The sequence below is a fragment of the Lissotriton helveticus genome, chromosome 1_1 (genome assembly GCF_964261635.1).
Source record: "Lissotriton helveticus chromosome 1_1, aLisHel1.1, whole genome shotgun sequence".
In the NCBI taxonomy this organism is placed as follows: Eukaryota; Metazoa; Chordata; class Amphibia; order Caudata; family Salamandridae; genus Lissotriton; species Lissotriton helveticus.
The window spans coordinates 269,510,911-269,537,739 of NC_136057.1; the positions used below are offsets into that span (position 1 = coordinate 269,510,911).

At 46.7% G+C, this 26,829-nt stretch overlaps 1 protein-coding gene across 1 annotated transcript; it reads right to left on the reverse strand.

Moving 5' to 3' along the window:
- Positions 1-19,195: 19,195 nt before the first annotated feature.
- Positions 19,196-20,131, reverse strand: LOC144762015 (olfactory receptor 5W2-like). Its single transcript, XM_078647182.1, has one exon. The coding sequence runs from the start codon at positions 20,129-20,131 to the stop codon at positions 19,196-19,198; it is 936 nt and encodes a 311-aa protein (XP_078503308.1).
- Between the last annotated feature and the right edge of the window lie 6,698 nt (positions 20,132-26,829).

Below are 26,829 nucleotides of genomic sequence, written 5' to 3' on the forward strand. Positions count from 1 at the left end.
ACATATACTTACAAAGAAAATGACTATAAGAAGAAAAGACTGGAGACAAAAAATGATCTTGTTGAAGATCCTTTAGTTCAAATAATAAACATAGAGTTGCATGATTGGAGGGCCATCAAACAATAAACATTAAAAGGAATAACAGAAGCAGTCTCCAGTCAGTTGCAGGCACATTTTTCTCTGTCCATCATCTCCTTGTGTTTCCTCTGCTTCCCCTAAGTTGGCAGGGTATGCCCAGACGTGGGTCCCTTGCTCACTTTGCCACTAGATTCAAGCTAGCCTGGCTGATGAGGGGTGTTACACTGAAACCGATTGCAGGATGCTTGATCCGGTCCAGGGAAGACCTGGCTTGGCAGTTCTGGATGGATGTTCCAATGAGGCACAGGGTCAATAATAATTTGCAGATATCTTGGTCTATACTGGGGTGGCAAAGAGAGCTTCAGAACAATGATGGATTCCACCCAGATCTGTGATGGGAGGGAGTATCTGAAAAGTTTCAGTGCTCCATCCATCATCTCCTTGTGCCTGCTTTGCAGGCCCTAAGTTGGCAGGGCATGCCCAGGCATGGTTCCCTTACTCACTTTGCCACTAAATCCAAGCTAGCCTGGCTGATGAGGGGTGTTACCCTGAAACCAGTCACAGGATGCTTGTTTCCGGTCCTGGGTAGACCTGGCTTGGCAGTTCAGGCTGGACTGTTCCCATTGTTCCCAAGAGGCACAGGTTCAAGACTGATTTGCATATAGCTGGGACTAAAATAGGGTGGTGAAAAGAGCTAAAGAACTATGATGGATTCAACCCATATCTGTGACTGTGGTTGAGTGTCTGAAAAGTTTCAGCGCTCCATCCATCATATCCCTGTGTTTGCTTTGCTCGAACTACTTCCAAGCTAGCCTGGCTGATGAGGGGTGTTACCCTGAAACCAGTCACAGGATGCTTGTTTCCGGTCCTGGGAAGACCTGGCTTGGCAGTTCAGGCTGGACTGTTCCCATTGTTCCCAAGAGGCACAGGTTCAAGACTGATTTGCATATAGCTAGGACTAAAATAGGGTGGTGAAAAGAGCTAAAGAACTATGATAGATTCAACCCATATCTGTAACTGGGGGTGAGTGTCTGAAAAGTTTCAGCGCTCCATCCATCATATCCCTGTGTTTTCTTTGCTCGAACTAAGTTGCCAGGGTATGCTCAGGTGTGGGTCCCTTGCTCACCTTGCCACTGGACCCAAGCTTGCCTAGCTGATGACAAGTGTTAGCCTGAAACCAGTCACAGGATGCTTTTTTCCGGTCCAGGGAAGACATGGCTTGGCAGTTCAGGCTGGACTGTTCCCATGAGGAACATGGTAAAGACTGATTTGCATATAGCTGGTTCTACACTGGGGTGGCGAAGAGAGCAAAGAACAATGACTGATTCAACCCAGATCTCAGACAGGGGGGGGGTGTCTGAAAAGTTTCAGTGCTCCGTCCATCTTATTCTTGTGTTTGCTTTGCTCCCCCTAAGTTGCAGGGTACGCCTAGACAGGGGTTTCTTGCTCACCTTACCACTGGATTCCAGCTAGCCTGGCTGATAATGGGTGTGAACCTGAAACCGGTCACCTGGCTTGGCAGTTCGGGTTGGACTATTACCATTAGGCACAGGATGAAGACTGATCTACATATAGCTCGGTTTAACTGGTGTAGCGAAGAGAGCTAAAGAACAATGCTGGATTTAACCCAGATCTGTGACTGTGGGTGTGTCTGAAAGGTTTCAGCGCTCCATCCATCATCTCCTTGTGTTTGCTTTGTTCAACCTAAGTTTCCAGGGTATGCCCTGGTGTCAGACCCTTGCTTACTTTGCCACTGGATCCAAGCTAGCCTGGCTGATGAAAGGTGTTACCCTGAAACCTGGCCCAGGATGCTTGTTTCCGGTCCATGGAAGATCTTGCTTGGCAATAAAGTCAGGACTGTTCCCATGAGGCACAGGGTCAAGACTGATATCCATATAGCTCGGTCTAAACTGGGGTGGCGAAGAGAGCAAGAGAAAGATGATGGATTCAACCCAGATCTGTGACTGCAGGTGAGTGTCCGTCCATCATCTCCTTGTGTTTGCTTTACTCGCCCTAAGTTTCCAGGGTATGCCCTGGTGTCAGACCCTTGCTTACTTTGCCACTGGATCCAAGCTAGCCTGGCTGATGAAAGGTGTTACCCTGAAACCTGGCCCAGGATGCTTGTTTCCGGTCCATGGAAGATCTTGCTTGGCAATAAAGTCAGGACTGTTCCCATGAGGCACAGGGTCAAGACTGATATCCATATAGCTCGGTCTAAACTGGGGTGGCGAAGAGAGCAAGAGAAAGATGATGGATTCAACCCAGATCTGTGACTGCAGGTGAGTGTCCGTCCATCATCTCCTTGTGTTTGCTTTACTCGCCCTAAGTTGGTAGGGTATGCTGAGACTTCAATACCTTGCTCACTATGGGCCCAATTCACGGAACTAACTTAAGACAAATTCCTAAACTTACTACTTTTGGTATTCACAGAAGTTAGGATTTTGTCTTAAGTTTGTCTTAAGACATACTTAAGACAGACATAAGTTAGGATTTTGTCTTAAGTCTGTCTTAAGACAAAATCCTAACTTCTGGGAATACCAAAAGTAGTAAGTTTAGGATTTTGTCTTAAGTTAGTTCTGTGAATCTGGCCCATTGACATTGTATTCAAGCAAGCCTGGATGATGATTGGTGTAACCCTGAAACCAGTCATAGGATGCTTTTTTCCGGTCGAGGAAAGATGTGGCTTGGCAGTTTGGGCAGGACTAGTCCCATGAGGCACAGGGTCAACAATGATTCGCATATAGCTCTGTCTAAACTGGGGCGGCAAAGTTAGCTAAAGAACGATGATAGATTCAACCCAAATCTGTGACTGGATGTGAGTGTCTGAAAAGTTTCAGCGCTCCATATCTCATCAGCTTGTGTTTGCTTTACTCGACCTAAGTTGCCAGGATATGCCCTGGTGTTGGTCCCTTGCTCACTTTGCCACTGGATCCAAGCTAGCCTTGCTGATGAGGGATGGTAACCTCAATCCAGCCACAGGACGCTTGTTTCCGGTCCAGGGAAGACCTGGCTTGGCAGTTCGGGCTGGACCGTTCCCATGAGGCACAGGGTCAAGATTGATTTGCATGTAGCTGGCTCTATGCTGGGGTGGCAAAGAGTGCTAAACAACAATGATGTATTCCACCCAGATCTGTGACTGGGGTTGTGTCTGAAAAGCTTCAGTGCTCTGTCCATTATCTAATTATGTTTGCTTTGCTCGACCTAAGTTGCCAGGGTATGCCCTGGCGTGGATCCCTTGCTCACTTTGCCACTGGATCTAAGCTAGCCTGGGTTATGAGGGGGTTACATTGAAACCGGTCCCAAGATGCTTGTTTCCAGTCCAGGGAAGACCCGTCTCTGCAGTTCAGGCTGGACCGTTCCCATGAGGCACAGGGTCAAGACTGATTTGCATATAGCAAGGTCTATACTGGGGTGGTGAAGAGTACTAAAGAATGATGATGGATTCAACGCAGATCTGTGACTGGGGGTGTGTCTGAAAAGATTCAGCGATCCGTACTTCAATTCCTTGTGTTTGCTTTGCTCGACTTAAGTTGCCGAGGGATGTCCCGGCGATGATCCCGTACTCACTTTGCCACTGGATCTAATCTAGCCTGGCTGATGAGAGGTGTTACCCTGAAACTGGGCACAGGATGCTTGTTTCTGGTCCAGGGAAGACCTGGCTTGGCAGTTAGGGCTGGACTGTTCCCATGAGGCACAGGGTCAAGACTGATTTGCATATAGCTGGGTCTAAACCGAGGTTGCTAAGAGAGCAAAGAATGATGACTGATTCAACCCTGATCTGTGACAGGGAGTGAGTGTCTGAAAAGTTTCAGTGCTCCGTCCATCTTCTCCTTGTGTTTGCTTTGCTCCTCCTAAGTTGGCAGGGTATGCTCACTTTACCACTGGTCACTTGCTCACTTTACTACTGGATTCCAGCTAGCCTGGCTGAAAATGGGTGTTAACCTGAAACCAGTCACCTGGCTTGGCAGTTCGGGCTGGACTGTTCCCATGACTAATATGCATCTAGCTGGGTCTAAACTGGGATGGCAAGGAGAGGAGAACTAAAGAACGATGATGGATTTATCCAAGATCTGTGACTAAAGGTGAGTGTCTCAAAAATTTCAAAGCTCAGCCATAATCTCCTTGTGTTTACATTGCTCACCCTAAATTGGAAGGGTACGCCCATATGTGGGTCCCTTGCTCACTTTACCACTGGATTCAAGCTTACCTGGCTGATGAGGAGTGTTACCCTGAAACCGGTCACAGGATGCTTGTTTCTGGCCCAGGGAAGACCTGGCTTGACATGAGACACAGGGTCAAGACTAATTTGAATATAACTTGGGTCTCATCTGGGGTGGCGAAGAGAGCTAAAGAACGATGATGGATTTAACCCAGATCTGTGACTGGAGGTGAGTGTCTAAAAAATGTCAATGCTCTGCCATAATCTCCTTATGTTTGCTTTGCTTGCCCTAAATTGGCAGGGTATGCCCAGATGTGGGTTCCTTGCTCACTTCTCCACTGGATTCAAGCTTACCTCCTGCTGCCCGGAACCTTGGGGTCCTCTTGGACAACCAATTGTCTTTTAGGCAGCACGTCGTGAAAGTCTCTGCCACCTGTACTACCATCATCAGGTGGCTTAGGAAAATCTCATGGATGCTGCCGGTTGACACCCTGAAATCTGTAGTCCAGGCGCTTGTCATCTCACGCCTGGACTATGGTAACATCTTACTTTTGGGTGCCTGTAAGGAGGTCACTAAGAAGTTCCAGGTAGTACAGAATATGGCTGTTCGCCTTATCTGTAATCTTCCCGCCAGATCCTCAGCCTCTCTTCACATGCGTAACTTACATTGGCTGCGGATCGAGAGCAGGGTTAAATTTAAGGCCCTATGCTTCATGCATAAAATCATGACCGGAAAAGCCCCTCCTTACCTATCTAGCTTGGTGCAACAATATCTTCCACCTCGCACACTTAGGTCTTCCACCCAGAATAAGTTCAGGATACCACGCATCAAGAGAGCAAAAATGGGAGGTCGCTCTTTTTCTTTATTAGCTCCCTCTCTTTGGAACTCTTTACCCCTCCCTCTGCGTTCTGAAATGTGCTTCCTTACCTTCCGTAAGGGAATCAAGACCTGGCTTTTTAATATGTAAGTTCGTTGATTTTACTCCATCCCCATTCTTGGCATACTGTCTTCTACTCCCAGCGCCGGGAAACCCACGGGTAGCTGAGCGCTTAATAAATGTAATAATAAAATAAATACCTGGCTAATGAGGAGTGTTACCCTTAAACTGGTCATAGGATGCTTGTCCTGTGAAGACCTGGCTTGGGATTTCAGGATGGACTGTTCCCATGAGGCACAGGGTCAAGACTAATTTGCATATAAATGGGTCTAATCTGGGGTGGCAAAGAGAGCTAAAGAATGATGATGGAGTTAACCACATCTGTGACTGGGAGAGTGTCTGAAAGGTTTCAGAGCTCCATTTATCATAACCTAGTGGTTGCTTTGCTTGACTTAAGTTGCAAGGGTTATGCCCAGGCGTGAGTCCCTTGCTTACTTTGCCCCTAGATCCAAGCTAGCCGTGTTCATGAGCGATGTTACCCTGAAAATGGTCACAGGATGCTTGTTTCCAGTCCAGGGAAGACTTGGCTTCGCATCTTGGGCTGGACCGCTTCCATGAGGCACAGGGTCAAGATTAATTTGCATATAGCTGGGTCTATACTGGGGAATGCAAAGAGTGCTAAAGAACAAAGATAAATTCATTCCAGATCTGTGACTGGGGGTGTGTCTGAAAAGCTTCATCGCTCCGTCCGTCAACTAATTGTGTTTGCTTTGCTCGACTTAAGTTGCCAGGGTATGCCACAGTGTGGATCCCTTGCCCACTTGGCCACTGGATCCAAGCTATCCTTGTTTATGAGGGGTATTGCACTAAAACCGGTATCAGGATACTTGTTTCCGGTCCAGGGAATACCAGGCTTTGCAGTTCGATCTGAACTGTTCCCATTAGGCACAGGGTCAATACTGATTTGCATATAGCGGTGTCTATACTGTGGTGGTGAATAATGATGATGGATTCAACCCAGATATGTGACTGGGGGTGTGTCTGAAAAGTTTCAACGTTACTGCCTTCATCTCTTTGTGATTGCTTTGTTCGACTTAAGTTGCCAGGGTATGCCCCGGTGTGGATTCCTTGCTCACATTGCCACTGGATCCAATTTTGCCTGGTTGATGAGGGGTGTTACATTGAAACCGGTCCCAGGATGATTGTTTCCGGTCCAGGGAAGATCTGGTTTGGCAGTTCGAGTGGACTGTTCCCATGAGGAACAAGGTCAAGACTGATTTGCATATAGCAGGGTCTAAACTGGGGTGGGGAAGAGAGCAACAAACAATAATGGATTTAGTCCAGATCTGTGACTGGGGGTGAGTGTCTCAAAATGTTCAGCATTCCGTCCTTCATCTACTTGTGTGAGCTTTGTTGAACTTAACTTGGCAGGTTACGCCCCTGACGTGGGTCCCTTATTCACTTTACCACTGGATTCAAGACAGCTTGGCTGATGATGGGTGACCCTTGACCCCACCAGGTAGGCCGCTCCTCCTCCGCACAGCACCGCCTGTGCCTCCCTGCCCCAGCTGCTGCTGCTGAGGAAGTTCAAGGCCCTCCACCACCCGCAGGCTACCACCTGCGCCTCATCCCTGGTGGCCAGTGATAGGCCATAGGTAGGTTTGTTCATCCTCCGCTTTATTGCTTTATTGCTTTTATTGTATTGCCTGTATTTTCATTGTTGGGTCTGTGACTGCCGTGCCCCTTTTTCTTCCCTCTGTTCCCTTCGCTGTCCCTGTGCTCTCTCTGCCCGGTCTTTCCTTATGTACCCCTCGCTGCCCCGTGTCTCCGCCCGGTTTCCCTTCTGTTCCCCTCGCTGCACCCGTGCCTCTCTGCCCGTTCTGCTTTCTGGTCTTAGCTGCCCCTGTATTTCTGTATTCTGTATTTTGCCTCTGTGCCTCTCGATTTTCCTTTATTTCTGTGCCCTTTTTGCATTCTGTGCCACTCATTTTTGTGCCCCTTCTGCCTTCTGTACCACTCGTTTTCCCTCATTTTTGTGCTCCTTTTGCCTTCTATTCCACTCTTTTTTTGTGCTTTTCCGCCCTCTGTTCCACTTGTTTTTTGTGCCCTCTGTGCCAATGGGTTTTCCCTCTTTTTTGTGCCCCTTTTGCTTTCTGTTCCACTCGTTTTTTGTGCCCTTCTGCCATCCGTTCCACTCGTTTTTTTGTGCCCTTCTGCCCTCTATGCCACTCATTTTTCCCTCATTTCTGAGCCCCTTTTGCCTTCTGTTCCACTTGTTTTTTGTGCCCTTTTGCCTTCTGTGCCACTCGTTTTCTCATCGATTTTGTGCCCCTTTTCCTTTTGTTACCTTTGTTGTCCCTCAACGCCCTCGCCATTGCGTCCCCTGCAGCCCCGTCCCCCTGACTGCCCACTGCCCATTCGCTGCCCCTGCCTCCCAGCTGCTCCTCCCTCCCACCTTCCCATATATGCCAGCCGCTGCACTGCCAAAGGCGCGCCTAAGGCAAGCCCGTCTGCGCCCCTCCATGCCTGGACCACGGCCAGCGCCAGAACCCCTGGCCCCTACACCCGCCACGACGACCGCCTCCACTACGACGCCAGCACTCTGCATGCTCTCAACTCCAGACGGAGCCACACCTGCTTCAAGGACACTCTGAAACTTACACACGGCCCCTTTACCTGCCAGAACGGCAGCTACACCAGCCTCAGAGCCGACGAACCACCCGCCAAGAATGACCCAACCACCTCCGATGCATACTGTTGAACACCCGCTCTGCACGCAAGCATGCTGTCGAGCTCTGGGTCCTGCTCAAAACAACATCCCCGTACGTCACCTTCCTGAGACCAGGTTTAACTACTGTCTCCGCACCCGACATCGCATAGCTATCCCAGGCGGCTACAAGATCACCCGCATAGACCGCACCGGAGTCGGAGGAGGAATCGCCATAGTCCACAAGAACAGCATCAGGGTCTTGACTAGCACCGACGTACGCTCAGCACCGCCGAACACATGCATTTCCAGATCCACTCAGACCCTAATTCCACCCTCAGAGGCGCCCTCGTCTACCCACCCCCGGACCCCGTCCCGAGTTCAGCGACTCCATCGTCGACTTGATCAGCACACAAGCCCTGAACTCCACCGACTACATTCTCCTCGGAGACCTGAACTTTCAACCTGAGAACAACAACGACAACAACTCCACAACCCTGATCGATAACCTCGCCAACCTCGGACTGAAGCAACTTGTCACAACGCCCACCCACTCCGCTGGCCACACGCTCTACCCCGTCTTCTCCTCAAGCTTGTACTTCTCCGTCAGCCACACCACTGAACTCCTCTGGACCGACCACCGCTGCATCCACTTTGCCTTCCAGAAACCCACCACACACCATCGCACCCAACAGATCCTCCGCCACTGCTGGAGCAAAATCACCGAAGACCAACTACACGCAAACCTCGCTCTCAGCCCACCCACCGAACCCTCTAAAACCGATGATGCTGCCCACAGCCTCAGACGCTAGATCGTGGACTGCGCCAACACCCTTGCCGGGCTGAAGAAACCCCCCCACAGCGACACCAGCAAGAGGGCCAGCTGGTTCACCCCCGAACTCCTAACCTCCAAGCAAGCCTGGCGGAAACTAGAGAAGAAATGGCACAGTGAACAAACTCGGGACAGCCACGCAGCACACAAAGGCGCCATCCGCAACCACCACCACCTCATCAGGGCGGCCAAGAGGACGTCCTCCAAAGACTGCCTCGACAACAACGCACACAATAGCAAGGAGGGATGTATGACATTACAACGCATGCATTTACATCGCATGCCTTTACAACGTAAGTATTACAACGCAGTCCATTACAACGCATAGTGCTTTTGGGTGCTGGATAGTGAATAGTTTAATTTACTATTCCCACTCCAGTCCCCGTGGACACTAGGGAAGGTTATTGGATAGTAAATTAACCTATCCCTATCCTAGAGCGCCCCCCAGAGCAATGTGTTGTAATAGTTTGCGTTGTAATGGTTGCGTTGTAAAGGCTCTGCGATGTAAAAGTTGCGATGTAAGTGTTGTTCACCAGCAAGGAGCTCCTCAACATTGTGAAGGAACTCTCCAACCCCAGCTCCAACACCAACAACATCTCGCCGTTTCAAGCCCTGTGCAACTCCCTCGCCACCTTCTCCCACTGCAAGATAGCAGACATCCACGACAGCTTCAACACCCAGACAGCCCCAACAGACAGCAACACAACAGACCCTCCGTACACCATCGACCACGACCCCCTGCTAGCCTGGGCCAGCGTGAGCATCCATGACAACATCAAGACCATGCGCACAATCCACTCCGGCTCTCCGTCAGACCCATTCCCGCACCACGTCTTCAACAGAGCAAGCAGCTCCATCCCACCCCACCTGCGCAACGTCATCAATCTCTCCCTCGAGACTGCGACCTTCCCAGAGATCTGGAAACACGCCCAGATCAACACCCTACTCAAAAAACCTAAGGCAGACCCAAGAGACCTCAAGAACTTCCGGCCCAACTCTCTGCTCCCCTTCCCGGCCAATGTCATCGAGAAAACTGTCAACAGACAGCTAATCCGATACCTTGAGGACAACAGAATCCTGGACCCTTCCCATTCAGGGTTCCGCAGCAACCACAGCACCGAGACTGCCCTCATCGCCGCCACCGATGACACCAGGTCAACGCTGTCTCCTCCTGCTGCTTCAACACCCTCCGCAAGATCTACAGATGGATCCCGACAGATACAAGAAAGACAGTCACACATGCCCTCGTCAGCAGCAGACTGGACTACGGAAACGCCCTCTACGCTGGAGCCCAAACCAAGCTCATAAATCGACTACAACGCATCCAAAACACCTTGGCACGACTGATCCTTGACGTACCATGCCACGGCCACATCACCCCCACCTGAGAAACCTGCACTCGCTCCCCGTCAACAAGAGGATATCCTTCAAGCTCCTCACCCACGCGCACAAGGCACTCCACAAGTCTGTCCCAGCCCACCTCAACAGACGGCTCTCCTTCTGCATCCCCAACCGCCAGCTATGGTCTGCTGACCTCTCACTTGCCACCGTCCCACGCATCCAAAGAACAAGTACCGGTGGGAGATCCTTCTCCCACATTGCCGCCAACACATGGAACACCCTCCCACTGAGCCTATGACAGACCCAAGACCTGCTGATCTTCAGGAGGATACTCGAGACCTGGCTGTTCGATCAGTAGCGGTCCCCCCCAGCGCCTTGAGACCCTCGCGTGTATGTAGTGCGCTTTATAAAAGATTGCTTGATTGAAATCGATCACAGGATTCTTGTTTCCGATCCAGGGAAGACTTGGCTTGGCAGTTCGGGCTGGACCGTTCCCATGAGTCACAGGTTCAAGATTGATATGCATATAGCTGGGTCTATACTGGGGAGGCAAAACGTGCTAAAGAACAAAGATAAATACATCCCTGGGGGTGTGTCTGAAAAGCTTCAGTGCTCCGTCCATCATTTAATTGTGTTTGCTTTGCTCGACCAAAGTTGCCAGGGTATGCCCCGGTGTGGATCCCTTGCTCACGTTGCCACTGGATCCAATTTATCCTGGTTTATGAGGGGTGTTACACTGAAACCGGTCAAAGGATGCTTGTCTCCGGTCCAGGGAAGACCTGGCTTTAGGTTTCAGTGCTCCATTTAACATGACCTTGTAGTTGCTTTGCATGACCTAAGGTGCCCAGGCATGGGTCCCTTGCTCACTTTGCCACTAGATCCAAGCTAGCCTGGTTCATGAGTGGTATTACCCTGAAACCGGTCACAGGATGCTTCTTTCTTGTCCAGGGAAGACCTGGCTTTGCAGTTCTAGCTGGACCATTCCCATGAGGCACAGGGTCAAGATTGATTTGCATATAGCTGGGTCTATACTGGGGTGGCAAAGAGTGCTAAAGAACGAAGATAAATCCAACCCAGATCTGTAACTGGGGGTGTGTCTGAAAAGCTTCAGCGCTCCGTCCATCATCTAATTGTGTTTTGTTAGAACTGGGGGTCTCTAGTTGGCAGGGGTAGGTACCACTGTCCAAATAGGGACCCTGGCTTCTAGTCAGGGCAAGGAGGAAACCCTCTGAGATAACCCCTGCTCACCCTCTAGGTAGCTTGGCATGAGCAGTCTAGGCTAACCAGAGGCAATGTGTAAAGTATTTGTACCAACACTCACAGTAACACAGTGAAAACACCACAAACTGACTCCACAACAGTGGAGGTGCCCTGGCTATTCTAGAAGGGGGTACCGCTCCAGGTGCGAGGGTACAGAGCCCCAAGGAAGAGGAGGACCGTGTGTGGGGAAGCCCAACCCAGCCTCCTGTCCAGCCGCTGGATACAGGTCCGGGACTGGTGGGTCAGTGCCAGGATGTTAGACCTGACCTGACAAGAGAGGGAGTGGACAAAGGGTGCCAAGCACCTGAGGCTACTGCCCCCCACCCTCTGTTCCACAGAGGTTTGAGGGCCCTGAGAGGCATAAGGCCTGGGTCTCATACCTGGTCACTGGCGGTGGTCACTGTGACTTGCTGTCTGTCTGTTGGGACACACCAGTGAGCAAGTTAAGTTTAGGTGCTGCACAGGTGGTATCCACAGGTGAGGAGAAGGGTTCCACATGGATTGGCATGGTGGACACTGAGAGTATGGATAGAATGATTGAACTGGGTTTAGGACGGCGTAGAACAGGACTGCCCTGCTGTGTGGGCCAGTTTCCGTGTTCTATCGCCTTAAGCAGGGAATACCATCAAGGTATCGTTTGGTCTACCCTGGCTTTAGGCTGGAAGGGGGTTGTGTTGGAACTGGCCCTTCTTGCAGGGTCATCCTCAAACTTTTTGCTTCTTCCTCCCTTATTTTTCCTGACCCGTGGCTGTTGGCAATAGGACTCTGCGCACTTTACCACTGCTGATCAGTGCTAAAGTGCATATGCTCTCTGTGTAAATTGTATTGTAATTGGACATACATGATTGGCATATTTGTATCACCATGAAGTCCCTAGTAAAGTGCACTGGGTGTGCCAGGGCTGGTGATGACAAAAGCTACTAGTGGGCCTGCAGCACTGATTGTGCCACCCACATGAGTAGCCATAAAATGGTGTCTCAGGCCTGCCACCGCAGTGCCTATGTGCAGTCTGTGAACTGACATGTCCTCCTGGTCAGTGTCCCCACTGACCAGGCCTAACCCTTCCCTTTTTGTGCACATTGGGCAACCCTATGGAAGGCCCAAGGTACCCCCCTGGGCAGGGTGCAGTGTATGTGAAAGGTAGAGCATGTACTGGTGCAGGTGGCATGCTCTGCTAGTGAATTACAGCCATTTTCGTTTTTCACTGCTGCAAGGCTATCTTGCACCATAGGCTATCATGGGGGATGCTGGCTACAGTGGCTACCATCATTTCTTCCCATAGGAACAAGACAGGACATAAAAGTCTGGTATCCCTGAACTCAAAATTTAATAACACATCTTTTAGGAAAGGTGGTTTTTAACTCCTGTGTTTGAGAATAGCACTTTTAGAAAGTTGCTATTCTCTTGTCTGACCTTTCTGTGTGCCTTGGCCTGTTTGTGGATTGACTGTCTGGTTTGAGAGTGACAGGGGCTGGGGATTCCCCAGGAGGCTGGCTGAGTCAGCCCTAGGCTGAATGACTACATTTGCAACTTGAGTGGTGGAAGGAGTTAGCACCTGGGCCTGAATAGGACTGTGCCCGCCCCCCACAGTGCTGGGTCCACCCCCTGTGGTGCGTCTGATGTCTCTGCCCTGCACTGTGAAAGGAGAGAAGGAATCATGTCAACAAAGTACTCCAGGGCTGTGCTTTCCCTCCACAATGCTGGCTCCACCACCTGCTGGGCGGCTGACGACCCTGCCCCTCTCTCTGAAAGGAAGGGAGAGGCCAGGAAAACAAAGTGCTCAAGGAACACCCAGAACTGGTTCAGACCGGGCTCAGAGCCCTCCTGCACAAAGGGAACAAAGACTTTTAGGGGTATAGGTACAGGACCCCTGACTACAGAAAATTAGATCATCCTGGAATCAAGAAGGATCCTCTGCCAAGGAGAAAGCTGAAACTGAAGAAGGAAGACTGTCCTGCTGTTGCTCTGCTGGACTGACCTGCTGTTGCTTTGCTGCCAAGGAGAGGGGAAGGACTTTGCTTTGTGCTGTGTCCCCTTGCTTGAAGGAATCTCCAAGGCCTGAAGAAGAGCTGGCTCCCTGTTAAGAAGTCCCAGGAACAAAGGTACTTCACCACCAGCTTCCCTGAACTCTGCTGAGAGAGTTCTGTCCTTCCTAGAGTGCTTGGGCCAGTTCTGGTGCCTCTGGAAGATGTACCTGTGTTGGGAAGCTGGAAACCAAGATTTTAAAGACTTTCTGCAAGTTTTAACGCATCGCTCGCTTGCGGAGCGCATCCCCATCAGTGCGAGGAAATTCCCGCAGCTACGAAGGCCAAGATCGCCGCAGCGCCTGTTGCCGCTGCTAGAATCGTCGCATCCTTCGTTTGCGGGACTCACCAGTCCGGTGCGGGAAGATTACCATTGCTGTGAGTATCGTCGCAGAGCCTGTTGTCACTGGGTGAGATCGTTGCACCGATTGCTTGCTTGCTTGCGGACTGCATCACGTCGGAATCCACGCAAGGTATCGCATCACTCCCCTTACAGACCGGAGTCATCGCAACACGCCCGCTGCGTCCAGCGGGGTTGTCGCATTGCCTCCCCAGGGTCTCAGGAGTGAGGCATCGCTTGCTTTTCAATGCTACAGCTTTCACTTGGAACTTTTGTCGCATCTAAAGGTACTGTTGGCTAAAACGTGACTCAACTGTGAATTATTTTAATGGAACCTTAAGAACTCAATTGAAACCATATTCTTGAACTGTGTATGTTGGATTATTTGTTGTTTTGATCTTGTGTAGTTTAGATTAAATACTTTTATTTTTCTAAACTGTTGTAGAGTCAGTTTGCTGTGTTTTCACTGTGTTACTGTGAGTGTTGGTACAAATACTTAGCACATTGCCTTTGATAAGCCTGACTGCTCGTGCCAAGCTACCCAGGGGCTGAGCAGGGGTTATCTAAAGAGTGTTTCCTCCTTACCCTGACTAGAAGCAGGGGTCCCTATTTGGACAGTGGTACCTACCTCTGCCACCTAGAGACCCCCAGCTCTAACATTGTTGGTCAGCGGTGGTATCTTGAACTTGTATTTTTACTAGACCCACAGTGACTGCTGTACATCACTAGTGAGTGCAGACCACTACGCCACCGCATACTATGGTTGAGTTTTTTTGTTGGTTCTATTTTTGATCATAACCCTGAAAGACTCCAAGCATCATGTCTCTGAATGGTAAACCAGCAAGTGAGGTTGCAAAACAGGAGTTTGATATTGAAATGTTAAGTGATTACAAAGTAGGTCAACTCAAGCAGTTCTGCAGGAGCTTTGGATGCCCCATGAAGCACCGCTCCAAGAAGGAGGAGCTACAGAAGACCTTAAGGGTCTGGTGGGAGACCAAAGATGTTGGGGAGACAGATGATGCAGAAGTGGAGGAGGATACCGAAAGGGATGGTTTCAGGTCACAGGTTCTGCCTGTGTCTAGAGCAGCCTCCAGGGTTGGCAGCAACCATTCAGCTGAAAGTTTTTCCCCAGAGGAGTTGCAGGAAAACCAAAGGGCTAGAGATCATACATTAGAAATGTTGAGGCTTGAATTGAAGCGGAAGCAAATGGAGAGAGAAAGGGTGGCGGAGGAGAGCAAAAATGCCCGTGCCCTGGAGGAATTGAAACTGACCTTGGACCAGGAATTGAGAATGAGGGAGCTTGATTTGGAGCTCGAGAGGCTTGATGCCATGAGTGTCTCAGTTGAAGAAGAAACGTGGGTACCTCAAGAGGTGAGCTTTGCTGAGTTGGAGGTGGAGTCCAGCTCAGATGGTGGCAGCAAGATTATAGTTTCCAGTGCTGAGAGAAAGGTACAAACACCCAGAGATGTGGAGTCTGACTTGAGGGGGGGTCGACATACACCAGGTGGTACATGTTTATGATGTAGTTCCGGTGGTGTGTGGTGTCCCTGAAGTAGATTGGGGGACTGACACAGGGGACCATATTCCTAGTGGTCGGAATGACACTCTACTGACCCTAGATGAGAGGTGTAAGGAGAGGGGTTCCCCCATGGGAGAAACCTTGGTGTGTGAGTGTGAAGACCACCCAGGAGAGTGTGGGTTGTGTGACAGAGACAGTAGTACAATGTGTTGCCAATCTCAGGAGAGTGGTGTAGGGTACTTTCGTGTACCCCAGAGGAGAGGTATAGGGGCTCACATCCTGTCTCAGTGGAGAAGGAGTGAGTGTGGGACTGAGTGTCCCAAGGTGCCAGAAACCCAGTCTCAGGGTCTGGAGGGTTCCTTAAGGGGACACCTGGTTGGGGGCCTAGAGGGTGCTAGTAGGCCATTTGTGGAGAATCTCCTACTGTCTAGTGAACTGGGAGTGCCTGTAACCAGGCCTCCATCAGTTCTGGTGTCTAGCAGTACCACTCTGGTTGGGAGGGTGCAGGAGTCCAGACTGAGGGGTGAGAGGGGGAAGGAGTCCCCAGTGGGAGAACAAGTGGGACAGGGGCCAGCCAGAAGGCCTGAGTCACTGGTGAGTAGCCATGGTGACCTCACTTCTGTCCTGGGGGATCTTCCCGCGCTGTCAGATGGACAGGAATCGGGAGATCTGCGCCAGGCAGACTGTCACATGACACCTGAGTTGTGCGTCACCCCAAAGGGGGGCATATGTGCTCCCAATGAAGTCCGGATGTGCCAGGCAAGTGCACAACCGTGGGTATTGGTCCCTGGGTTGGGAGACCAGGTTCAGGATCTGCCTGACCTGGAAGGAAGGACATCTGTAACCAGTGTCCTGACCAGTTTGGCTTCCAGGGGTACCCCTCCAGTAGGGAGGGTGCAGCGCTCTGGAAGGGGGTACAGAGGGAGAGAGTCCTCTCCTCTGACCCCGGTGCAACCTAAGGGTTTATACCCTAAGTTGGGAGACCAGTTGCTGGAGAGAGGTCCTGAACTGGTAGGAGAATTGTGTTCTGAGGGCGCCTCTCCTGGGAGGAGATTGCAAGAACCCAGAAGGTGGGGTAGGGATAGGAGAGCCTCAACCCGTGACCCCTAGTCAGCCTGAGGGTACAGGCCCTAGGCTAGCGGGCCAGTGGCAGGATGCCCTACCTGACTTGGCCAGGTGGAGAGTGGAGCTACATTTTTTTTTGGACACATTGTTCTGGAGTTAGCACATCTGAGGGGTCAGCATGTAACTCTGTACTCACCAATAGGGTGACAAATTATTTCCTAAAGTAAAAATTACAGTTGGCCTGCCATTGATGTGACTTAAGCACATTTCTGGGGAGGCTTGGCTTTGCTATTGCTTTACATGGGAAAGATGGGCTAGCATTTTAAAACTGCACTTCCAGTCTGCTGTGTTGAACTGGGAGAAAAGCTTCAACTGTGTCACACACATGCTGGCACAACAATCCATGGGGTGACCCTCTAGCAATATGCCCGGGTACCATGAGTACCATATACTAGATACTGCCAAGTAAGTTAGCTTATGCTAATTGGGTGTAAATCAGTTCAACATACACGTTTAGGGTCTGGTTAGCTGGCTTCAGTGCACTCTCAGAGTCAAAAAGTAGCAGCATTAGTCCAAAAACGTGGGTGATGACCATAAAAAAGAGGCATTTCATTGCAAGTTATATATATGTCATAAATCCGCAAAAGATTCCTGAAGGGTGCAAACAGATTTTCCTCTAGATTTATCCTCTATGTGCGTATAGAAATTTGCGGTTGCAAATCAATCGATGGAAAGGGAGCATTTAAAGGCATGAATAGACTCTGTAGTTTGAAAAAGCCCACAAACATTTGTGGGCGTTCCCAATCTCTGATCCACCTCTTAACTAGGTAGAAAATGGTTGCCCTATAACTGTAGTACTTTAACCAGGAGCTACAAAAACGTATCTTCCAGGATGGAAAGGGATAAAAGTGACCCTCATATTGTGAAGGGTGTAGAGAAAGGACTTTTTCTAAGGTTAAAAATGCAGTTCTGTTCTCCATGAACAGATATCTACAGTGTGTAATGACATTACGAGAAATGGGCCTGGAAATGTACACCTTGTGCCGCTTTCTAGGCATACTTCTCAAATTGAGATAGAAAACTGTAACTGTATCTTTATATTATGTTTTTACCATAATACTATAACCACATTTTTTTATATTGTGATGTATATGTATCCTAGTTTTAAACCAAACTTTTAAAAATAACATAATTGTTTTAATTGATGTGTAATGTATTATTTATCATACTACTAATCTTAAAACTGTCTCTAACAAATTAAGTTTACTTATTAAATCATTCTATACTTACTCAACTCTGGCTATTAACACAGAGATTGAGGTAAACTTAGTACTGAATTAATCTCTTTAATACCCTCATAGACAGCTCGAGATGCATCATACACTTGGAGAGGAAAAATATGGGATTGCTACAGACTTTCAGCTGATTTTCTAGCATTAGGGCACTCCAGTCTCACAGATACTGATATTATGAATGTTTATAACACCCAAACCTTTTCGAATGTTCACAATCGTTTCTCTGTGGACACTATCATCTAAATAAGTCTCAAATAATAAAACAACTATGCTCCAGGGTTCCTCAAATTAGTGCATTTATTCAGCTAAATTGATAAGCTTCAATACTTCGATTTGGGAAGGTAAAGTACAAGTAAGCACTCTGGTACTTTGTATACCTCCCACTTTCGAGACCTGGTATATATGAACATAAATAACATAAGAGCTATTGAATTTGATGTAAATGCAGTTTCTATAGTAAAGGTTCACACTATGTTAATTTCTTCAAAATGTCCTGTATCAGGAATTATAGTGATTTGCTTGAAACATTGGTGACAATATGTTGCTAAGCTTAAGAAACCCCACAAAACTGGTTCAAGAGGTACAACAGGCATGTGATGTTCTTCTCCCATTTAAGATGTGTCTAGACTTGTCAAATAATTAACAAGAGCATGTTTATAAGAAAATGATAGGCCATATTGATCTTTACATTGGTATACAACGGTAACCACGCATTTTTTACAACGCGGTACCGTTACCACGCTACTTTTACCACGCAAGTCGTTACCACGACTTGCGCTGGGGGGAGCTCCAGGATAGTAAATAGATTAATTTACTATCCAACTCCTTTCCCTAGAGTCCACGGGGACTGGAGTTGGAATAGTAAATTACAAAATTTACTATCCAGCGCCCCTCCACGCAAGTCGTTGTAACGACTTGCGTGGTTAAAGTAGCGTTGTAACGGTACGCGTTGTAAAAGTACGCGTGGTACCGTCATATATCCCTTTACATTGCATTGACCTCTTTCAACTAGTAATCTGAGACTGGATCAACAAATCTAATGAAGGCCATCCCATTTGGAACACGCCCACTCCAAATAAAATCTCCTATTTTTTCCTTCTGTTTGCTCTAAATATTTGGAAAGTCTTTCATTTTAATCCAAGTAGCAGTCAGTGATATAATTTCCTTGTGAGACTTTCCACTTTTACTTCTGGTAGAAGAAAATCGGGCTTTGCCTTCCCATTGATGCACCTAAAATAAATCTGAAAGCGTACTCCAGCCTTCCCTCATTAGCTGACAACTATGATTAGTTCTTGGGGTACCGTTTGACTCTATATCAACAGGAAACCTACCTTGTTTTCAGGCTAGGTGTTTTCCAAAACATTGTGTTTACGTATGATTGCCCAATCAGTTTAATTGAACTAAGCCAAAGCAACAAGTCCCAGGATCACTAATTTAGCAAATGAATTTCCAAAACTATACATTAACTAACCTTATGATATGCAGAGATATATTAACTATGGTCAGTATCTCTCACAAATGTGCTGAATGGCTACTAACATCCGTTCAGTTGCAAAATAATTGTAATGTTTATATATATGGATTCTGTGTATTTAACCACATCATGTTTATCATGACTTTTTATGTTATTGTGCAGGGGATTTCATCTTAAACTAATTGCTGATTGATCAGTGAGTACAGTGCAACAGTTGCATTTTTCACCTGGCAGTCACTGTACTCTTAATGATGGTCTTCAGGGCCTCCTTTACCTGCTTGTTCCGCAAGCTGTAGATTAAGGGATTCAGCATGGGGATCACCGTTGTGTAGAAGAGGTTAACGGCCTTGTCTTGCTCCAGGGAATAGCTGGATGAGGGGCGGAGATAAGTGAAGATGATGGTCCCAAAATACAAAGTCACACCTGTGAAGTGAGGCGCGCATGTGGAGACAACTCGGCGTCTCCCCTCTAAGGAGTGCATCTGGACGATAGTTGAGATGATCAAAACATAAGAGAAGAGAATTACAGGTAGTGAAGCAACTACAAGGGATCCAGCACATATAAACAATACCATCTCATTGATGAAAGTGTCTGTGCATGACATCTTGAGCAATGGAGGAATGTCACAACAGAAATGATGAATTTCCCATCGACAAAAGGATAGTCGGAAAGTACACACTGTTTCTATCATTGAGTGCACACTTCCTACGGTATATACTCCAGTCATCAGCCAGAAGCAATATCTATTAGTCATGACGGTTGTATAGCGAAGTGGCTGACACACAGCAACATAGCGATCATATGCCATAACAGCCAGTAGCAATGCCTCTGTGGTGGCACATGCACAAAAAAAGAAAAACTGCAGCATACACCCAGGGATGGAAATCCTCTTCCTCTTGCAAAGCAGGTCAAACAGCATTTTAGGGGCAATGTCAGTGGAGTAACATAGATCTACAAATGACAGGTGGCTCAGAAAGAAGTACATGGGTGTGTGCAAGCGGGGAGCCATTTTGATTAATGTAATTATGCCAATATTGCCCAGCACTGTGGTGATATAAACCACTGAAAACAATGTAAAAAGAGGGGCTTTCAGCGCAGGGTTATCCGTCAGTCCTGAGAGAGTGAATTCGTTGTAAAAGGTCCCATTTCTGGCTTCCATATTACAATATATTATGCCCTGGAAATGGATGACACCAGGTTAGAAATAGAAGCACTGAGTACTGAGATATTATTCTACTGTCACATTGCTCCTTGTGTCATATTTCTCCTCCCTTGAATCCTCTCCCTCCCTCCAGTAACCCATCTGATCAACCTTGTCTGGAATGCATGCATAATACATGGGCCTAACAATCTCTGAAGTCGGACAGCACTGAGAAATTTCACCACAAAGCTATTGATGCTTATTTGAAACAGCAATTGTTTTACAGACATTAAGCACATTAAAGCTTCTATGGTGACCTGAGGAAGCCTAGGCTATTAACAAACACCACTTGTAAAGCTAGTTTTAACAAAAAGGACAGATTTTAGATGTCATTTTCCAATGTTATATTTCGCCATTCTACACATACAAAATTATAAATGAGAATGCAAGTAGGAACGTTAGATAAAACATCAAATACATGTTACAGATCACACAAGGTCCAGCACAGTATGGAAAATAGAAGCATAGTTTTTGAAATTCTGCCATGTGTCAGTGAAGGAGTTACATTTTCTCAACACAAAACCATAAAGTTGCTGGTTGCTTAAAGGAATGACCACGTAGTATAGTCACCACAGACTACGGGTGGACCGTTGGAAGACAGGAAGGCAATACATCCAAGAATTTAGGAACACTACCGTAACATCCACAAAGATGACAAACTACCTCTTGTTGACCACTTCTTGAATTGCCATCCACACGAGCGCAATTTTACGTTCTGTGACCTGATCAAATTGAAAATGCATGCAAGAGGAGGTAACCTGGAACTCAAATTGCGTCAACAAGAAAGTGCTTTGATCATTTGCTATGACACAGTAGCTAATGGCTTGAACAAAGACTCTGGATGGCATTACTGCATTACTGGCTGTAAACTGGTCACACTGTAAACAATCTCATGCTTCATTGTTGATGCTCTCCCTTGTCTATTACTACAGTGATCAAAGGGAAAATGTACAAATAGTAAATCTAAATTAGACCATCTATTTTGATCCAGGTTGAAATCATCATACCACCCAGCAGGTTCCATATAACTCGTGGGCAGTACTCATTACAACAGAATCCGGTTTTGCCCTGTCCCCGGATAAGGAGCTAAGGGCCAGATGTAGGAGACCAAATACCGGTCGGTAATGGCCGATTTCGGCCATTACCGACCGGTATTTGGGTTTTGTAATGTAGGGGGCCTTTGATTTACAGAATCAGTAAATTTACCGATTCAGTAAATTTACAGAATCGGTAAAATACCGAATCGGTAAATTTATCGATTCTGTAAATCAATATGTAGGTGGCACAGTAAACAGTGCCACAGGCCCCTAAGAATTCGTTATTTACCATGTAATACGATTGCATGGTAAATAACAAATTCCTGTGTACATGCACATCTGAGCATGTACACCTGTGCCATGTGGCACACAGACATGCCCTAAGGGCATGTCTGTGTGCCACATGGCACACAAGCCAGAAACAGGGGTGCAACAGGGTGTCAAAGTGACACCCTGTCCCCCTTGGCAATTCGGTATTTTTACACATTCGGTAATTACCGAATCGGTATTTGCCATTGATTCCTATGGCTTCAAGGCCCATAGGAATCAATGGCAAATACCGATTCGGTAATTACCGAATCGGTAAATACCGAATCCTACCGATTCGGTATGTGTTACCAAATAATTACCTACATCAGATTTACCGATTCATGAATACCGAATCGGTAAAATTCTCTATTTATGAATCGGTAAATCTGATTTACCTACTTCTAGCCCTAAGGTTCAACACTCACTTTGTTCTAATAATAAAAAATCTTTAATAACAAGCATGATTGCAATTGGTAGAAAATTAAGACCTGAAGGAGTATCCGTAGAGCCCAAAACAACTGTTTGTTAGGGCCTCCCTTTAATAAGAGAATACTAGACAATTCATTCTAGCCAAAGAACGAATTATATGATCTGAACAATTAGTCCTAAAACCGAATAGCATATGACATACTTGCAAACCGCCCAATATGTATCTGTGCAAATTTCTCTTAAGACCATAAGCACATTTATCACTGCTAGAGATAAATGAGCCTACAACCCACTGCCATCGAGGCCTTCCGTATATGTGCGGTCAAAGAAGAAACTTTATTCTACCCTCTAAATCAACATAACCCTGGAATTAAAAGTCACAGTCTATTTAATAAAATATGGTTTAATTATTACTTGTACATAAAAGCGCAATCTCTAATCATATAAAAGAACAGAATGCCCATACATCTGCTTTTTTACGTAAATGTCCAAACTAAATCAGCCAAGAAATATTAATCTAAATATCGACCTTTTTAACACTAGATCATGCATAATATACGTAGGCTACATCCCCACGTATTCACACTTTCAAGATTGCTGCAACTTTTCTGTTTAGACTGCCACACCACCCTCTTTACGGATCCCATAAAAAATGACACCATCTTACGGCATGCGGACAACAGTAGGACCACGAATACGGATCGTAACGATAAACAGACCACATTAAGGTCCGCTCACCGAGACCGTACTGAGACGCACAATAGGCAAACCATTGTTTTGATAACTTAAATCTTTCATCTGAGTGACATTCGCCCAAAATAACCAGACTCGGACACATGTTTATTAAACAGCAAAAAAGCCACCTTTATTTTAGATCAGGTAACTCCAAATTCAGGCAATTGTGCTTATAAGATCAACAATTTAGTAAAACGTGCCAAAACCTTTAATATTTTCCTGCGTATAAAATATTAGCATTTTCGGACCGAAACCTTCAATAGTATGTTATAACATTCTTTCCAAACCTTGTGTTTCATTTTTCTTCATTTGTTACCTTTACTCCTTTCACCTTTCTTTTTCCCCAAAACCAAGGTGGGCAAGCCCGCTCCAGACTTACCCACCCCAATACAAACGCCTCAACTTTTCTTAAGCCTGGGAGCTACCTATCTAACAATGGCAATCTATATGTAACAAAATATATATATATATTTTTTATATTTTTTTTGGGGGGGTGGGAGGATAGGACTTACTAAAAACAAACACCTCCCGCCACCCAGCTGCCACCTCACAACCTCTCTCAGCGCGCACTGTGACGTTCCACAGCGCGCGCCTCTGCCCCGTACCTACCTGACCTATCGCTGCCCTCGGTCTGGTACATGGGGCGAAAGACTCCAGGGGGAGACCGCTCGCGCTCTGCTCCCCCTGGGGACCCCAGTTCACATACAAGCTACCACCATAAGTGATTACTTTCTTCTACTCCTAGGAGTTGCATTATTAAACCTTGAGCTTGTCCGACCGTGCCCTCTGTGTCGCATAATTTTAAATTTCCGGCTTCATGCTGCGGACGGGTACAGTCCGCTGGACTTTCCCCCCAAAAAAAAATGCAGCATGCCATAACGAACCAGGAATCACCTGACGCTCAGTTCTAAGCCCTAATTAGCCTTAGGCTCTATGCTCCTGACAGCCAGGCATAGGATTTACATGCCTGGCAAAAGCCAATTAATCTCCAAAAGGATAATTATTTCCCGACCATTTGCGGTCTATTACACTATCGCAATAAACATGCACAATCGCGCTGCACACTTTTACCCCTGTGATTTTAGCAAGTACTTTCCTTCAAAAGAGACTAGTATTCTCTTGTGAGCCATTAAACCAAAGAACTTTATTACCCCTCTTCCCTCCCACAGACATTTACAAATTACAACGATGTTTCAATTGAACACTAAAAAAATCCATTGCATGAAAATACAAGCATTAATTCACGCAAAGTGTGCAAAAGGAGTTGATGATTAAACGACTAGGGTTTAACAATTTAGTTAGTTTATTAATCGACCAATAACATGATCTTAGACAGCATACAAATATCAAATACACATAAAAACATGAAAACAAATTCTTGAAACAATGATTTAAAACATAACCTGAGTCAACTGCCAAAAAAAAGTTAAGGCAAGTTGCAATTTTACAGTTCTATAGAATAGATATATGAGTGTAAAAACACATATATTAAGACCGCTCTAACCCCATCACTGATTATGATATAACTGTTGATCTCTGCCACCAAGCATATAACAGGTATCTAGTTATTGTAAAAACAAGCCACTGTGTTGTATCTGACCTGAATATGTGTAAAGCTTCAGAGGGGCATGAGAAAGAAAGAAGTCAAAAGGTTGGAATAATCCATATTTTCCTTAGGCTTTCATACACAGGGCCCAAGAAAATAAAATGCTCTATGGTCTCTGGGGCAGTATGACAAGATGGACACAAGGGAGATAAAGTAACATTTGCCCAACTGTTTTCCCATGAATTAGTGGCAGAGTTCCTAAACCAAGCTGTCTATAAAGTGCTCGTGCCTGAGGGAGTTTGATTTCATCCATATACATCTCAAACTTAAAACAACTTTTAACATTTAAAAATTGAAGAGTTAAAGTACCACGTGCTACAGTATCAATACATGAAGACTCTATAGAATCTCAATATATTTTTTTTAACAAGGGGGACTTTTTTGTGATAGAATGAGGGGCCTCCCACATCACATCCAGGCCCAGCTTATAAAGCCACTCCCTGACCCTATTAAACCAGGGCAGTTGGCCTGTCTGTCTTTGAAGGGTTAGTAATTCCGTCACTGCTTCTTTTACATGGATCTCGGTATTGTTTGTCCAAATTCTAACCCGCAACTTAAACACAGCAAAATGTGTAATGGATTTAAGCCCTAAATCAAGGCGTCAAGGCGTAATGGCCGTATTGGAGTGCTGATGGGAATATTGAGGATTTATTTTCCGCTACCTCTAACTGATGCACATTCTCCAAGCCCCACAATTTGGCCACATAAAGAGCCGCACATGGGCCTTTGTCCCTGTATATTTCGAGTGTGGGAGAGATTTGGCGAAAAGATGAGCGTTTTGCCCTCTTTGTTATTGCGCAGTACACATGTTGTAATGCCAGCTCACTCTTCTGAATTTGGGGACTCCGTGCTAGATTATCACTAATTCTGACTCCCAGGTAGTCGAAAACCTTCACCTGTTCTAAATGTTGGGTACCCAACATGAATTTTCCCCTGGCGATTTTTCAGGGCTAAAAACCATGTATTTTGTTTTAGAGCAGTTAATCTCAAGGCCCTGATCTTTACATGCTTCGGCAAGTTATTTAAAACGTTCTGAATGCCCATCAGATCTTACAAATGAGCAATGTGTCATCTGCGAATAGCAAAGAGGGCAAAGGACTACCTGCTAATCTTGGTGGATCAGCTCCACAATCATGTAACTCTTTTATTAACCCATTATTAACCCAGTGTGGAGAAGTGTGGCTCAATGGTTAGAGCGGCAGACCCTGATGCAGAGGTCTGGCCTGGGACCAGGGTTCAATTCCTGCCTCGGCGAGTCTTGGCGGGGTCTTGAGCTCTTATTTCCTCGGACCTGATTTCTCGTCTTGGTGTCTATTCTAATCATGGGTCCCTGCTGCAACTCTGGGCAATAGCTTGCTTAATCTCCACAAAGGCCCCAACAGCACTGGGATGCATGGTTTTACCTTGGGGATTCCCAGGAGTGGACATTTCACAGGGAAAAGACAGGAAGGGTTCCTTAGCGGTATGAGTACAAGCGCCGGGAGACCCGGTCCGGGTAGCTGTGTGCTATACAAGTACAAAACATTTTACATTAATGTACAAAGTAAAGAGAGTTGGGGCTAGCACACAACCCTGAGGTACAACTTTAGAAATTACTATGCTGTTGGAGAGACTTCCACCTAACCTTGGCGTTATTATCATGATGTTAACAAACCAATAGGTGAAGAAAGTCACATGGAAGTCGTAGTTTTCTGAGTGTTGCAATCAATGGAATCAAATACTGTTTTAAGGTCAATGAATACGACTTATAAATGACCCTTCTGGATCTTCACATCCTTCAAGGTGAGCAACAAGAATCTAAACACTTGATCTAGGGTACTTGTTGATGACCTAAAGCCGGCCTTTAAGTGTGAAATAATGTTATGCTCCTCTATTCAGTTTTGGAGGCATAGCAGAATTACTTTGCAAAAGACTTTTTGGGAGACATCTATGAGACTTATTGGTCTGTAATTTGAAGGGTCCCCTTTATCCCCTTTTTTAACGCCTTAACCGCGGCGGAAAAACCGCGGGCGTTCTAAAGGGTGGACGGGGCTGTGTCGGCCGTTGGCCGACGGCAGCACTAGGGAGGTAGTGCTCCCGTTGGCCAACAGCCGACGGCAGCATGGAACGGGTTAAACATGGGAATTATTTTCGCTCCTTTCCAGGTTGGGGGGAGTTGACTATCCTTCTTTCCAGAGGCCTCAACCAGTATATGACCATTGTCAGCCTCCCAGTTTCTTGTAGCCCTATCCTGAGCCCTCTTGTACATCGTTCTTCTGTTCTTCATGTTGTCTTGTGTTCCCTGCTTAACTGCCACCATTAAGTTACCCTTAGCTAATCTGCAGTTGTCATTGTACCACGGAGCATTGTTTTGTTTAGAAATATTACAATTAGACGGTTTAATAGAAAATATTTTGATGCTATTGGATAATTTCTGAAAGCTGGACAAAATCAATTATCTCCTTCTTGGTCTAGGACACTAAGAACCATAAGAGTCTGTGCCACTTCCTGGTAGATTTTAGGGAGTAATTCCCTATCTGCTATGGTCTGAGGCCATTTTA

Excerpts from the sequence above, each read along its gene's own strand:
- LOC144762015 (XM_078647182.1), bottom strand. The coding sequence starts at position 20,131 with ATGGAAGCCAGAAATGGGACCTTTTACAACGAATTCACTCTCTCAGGA.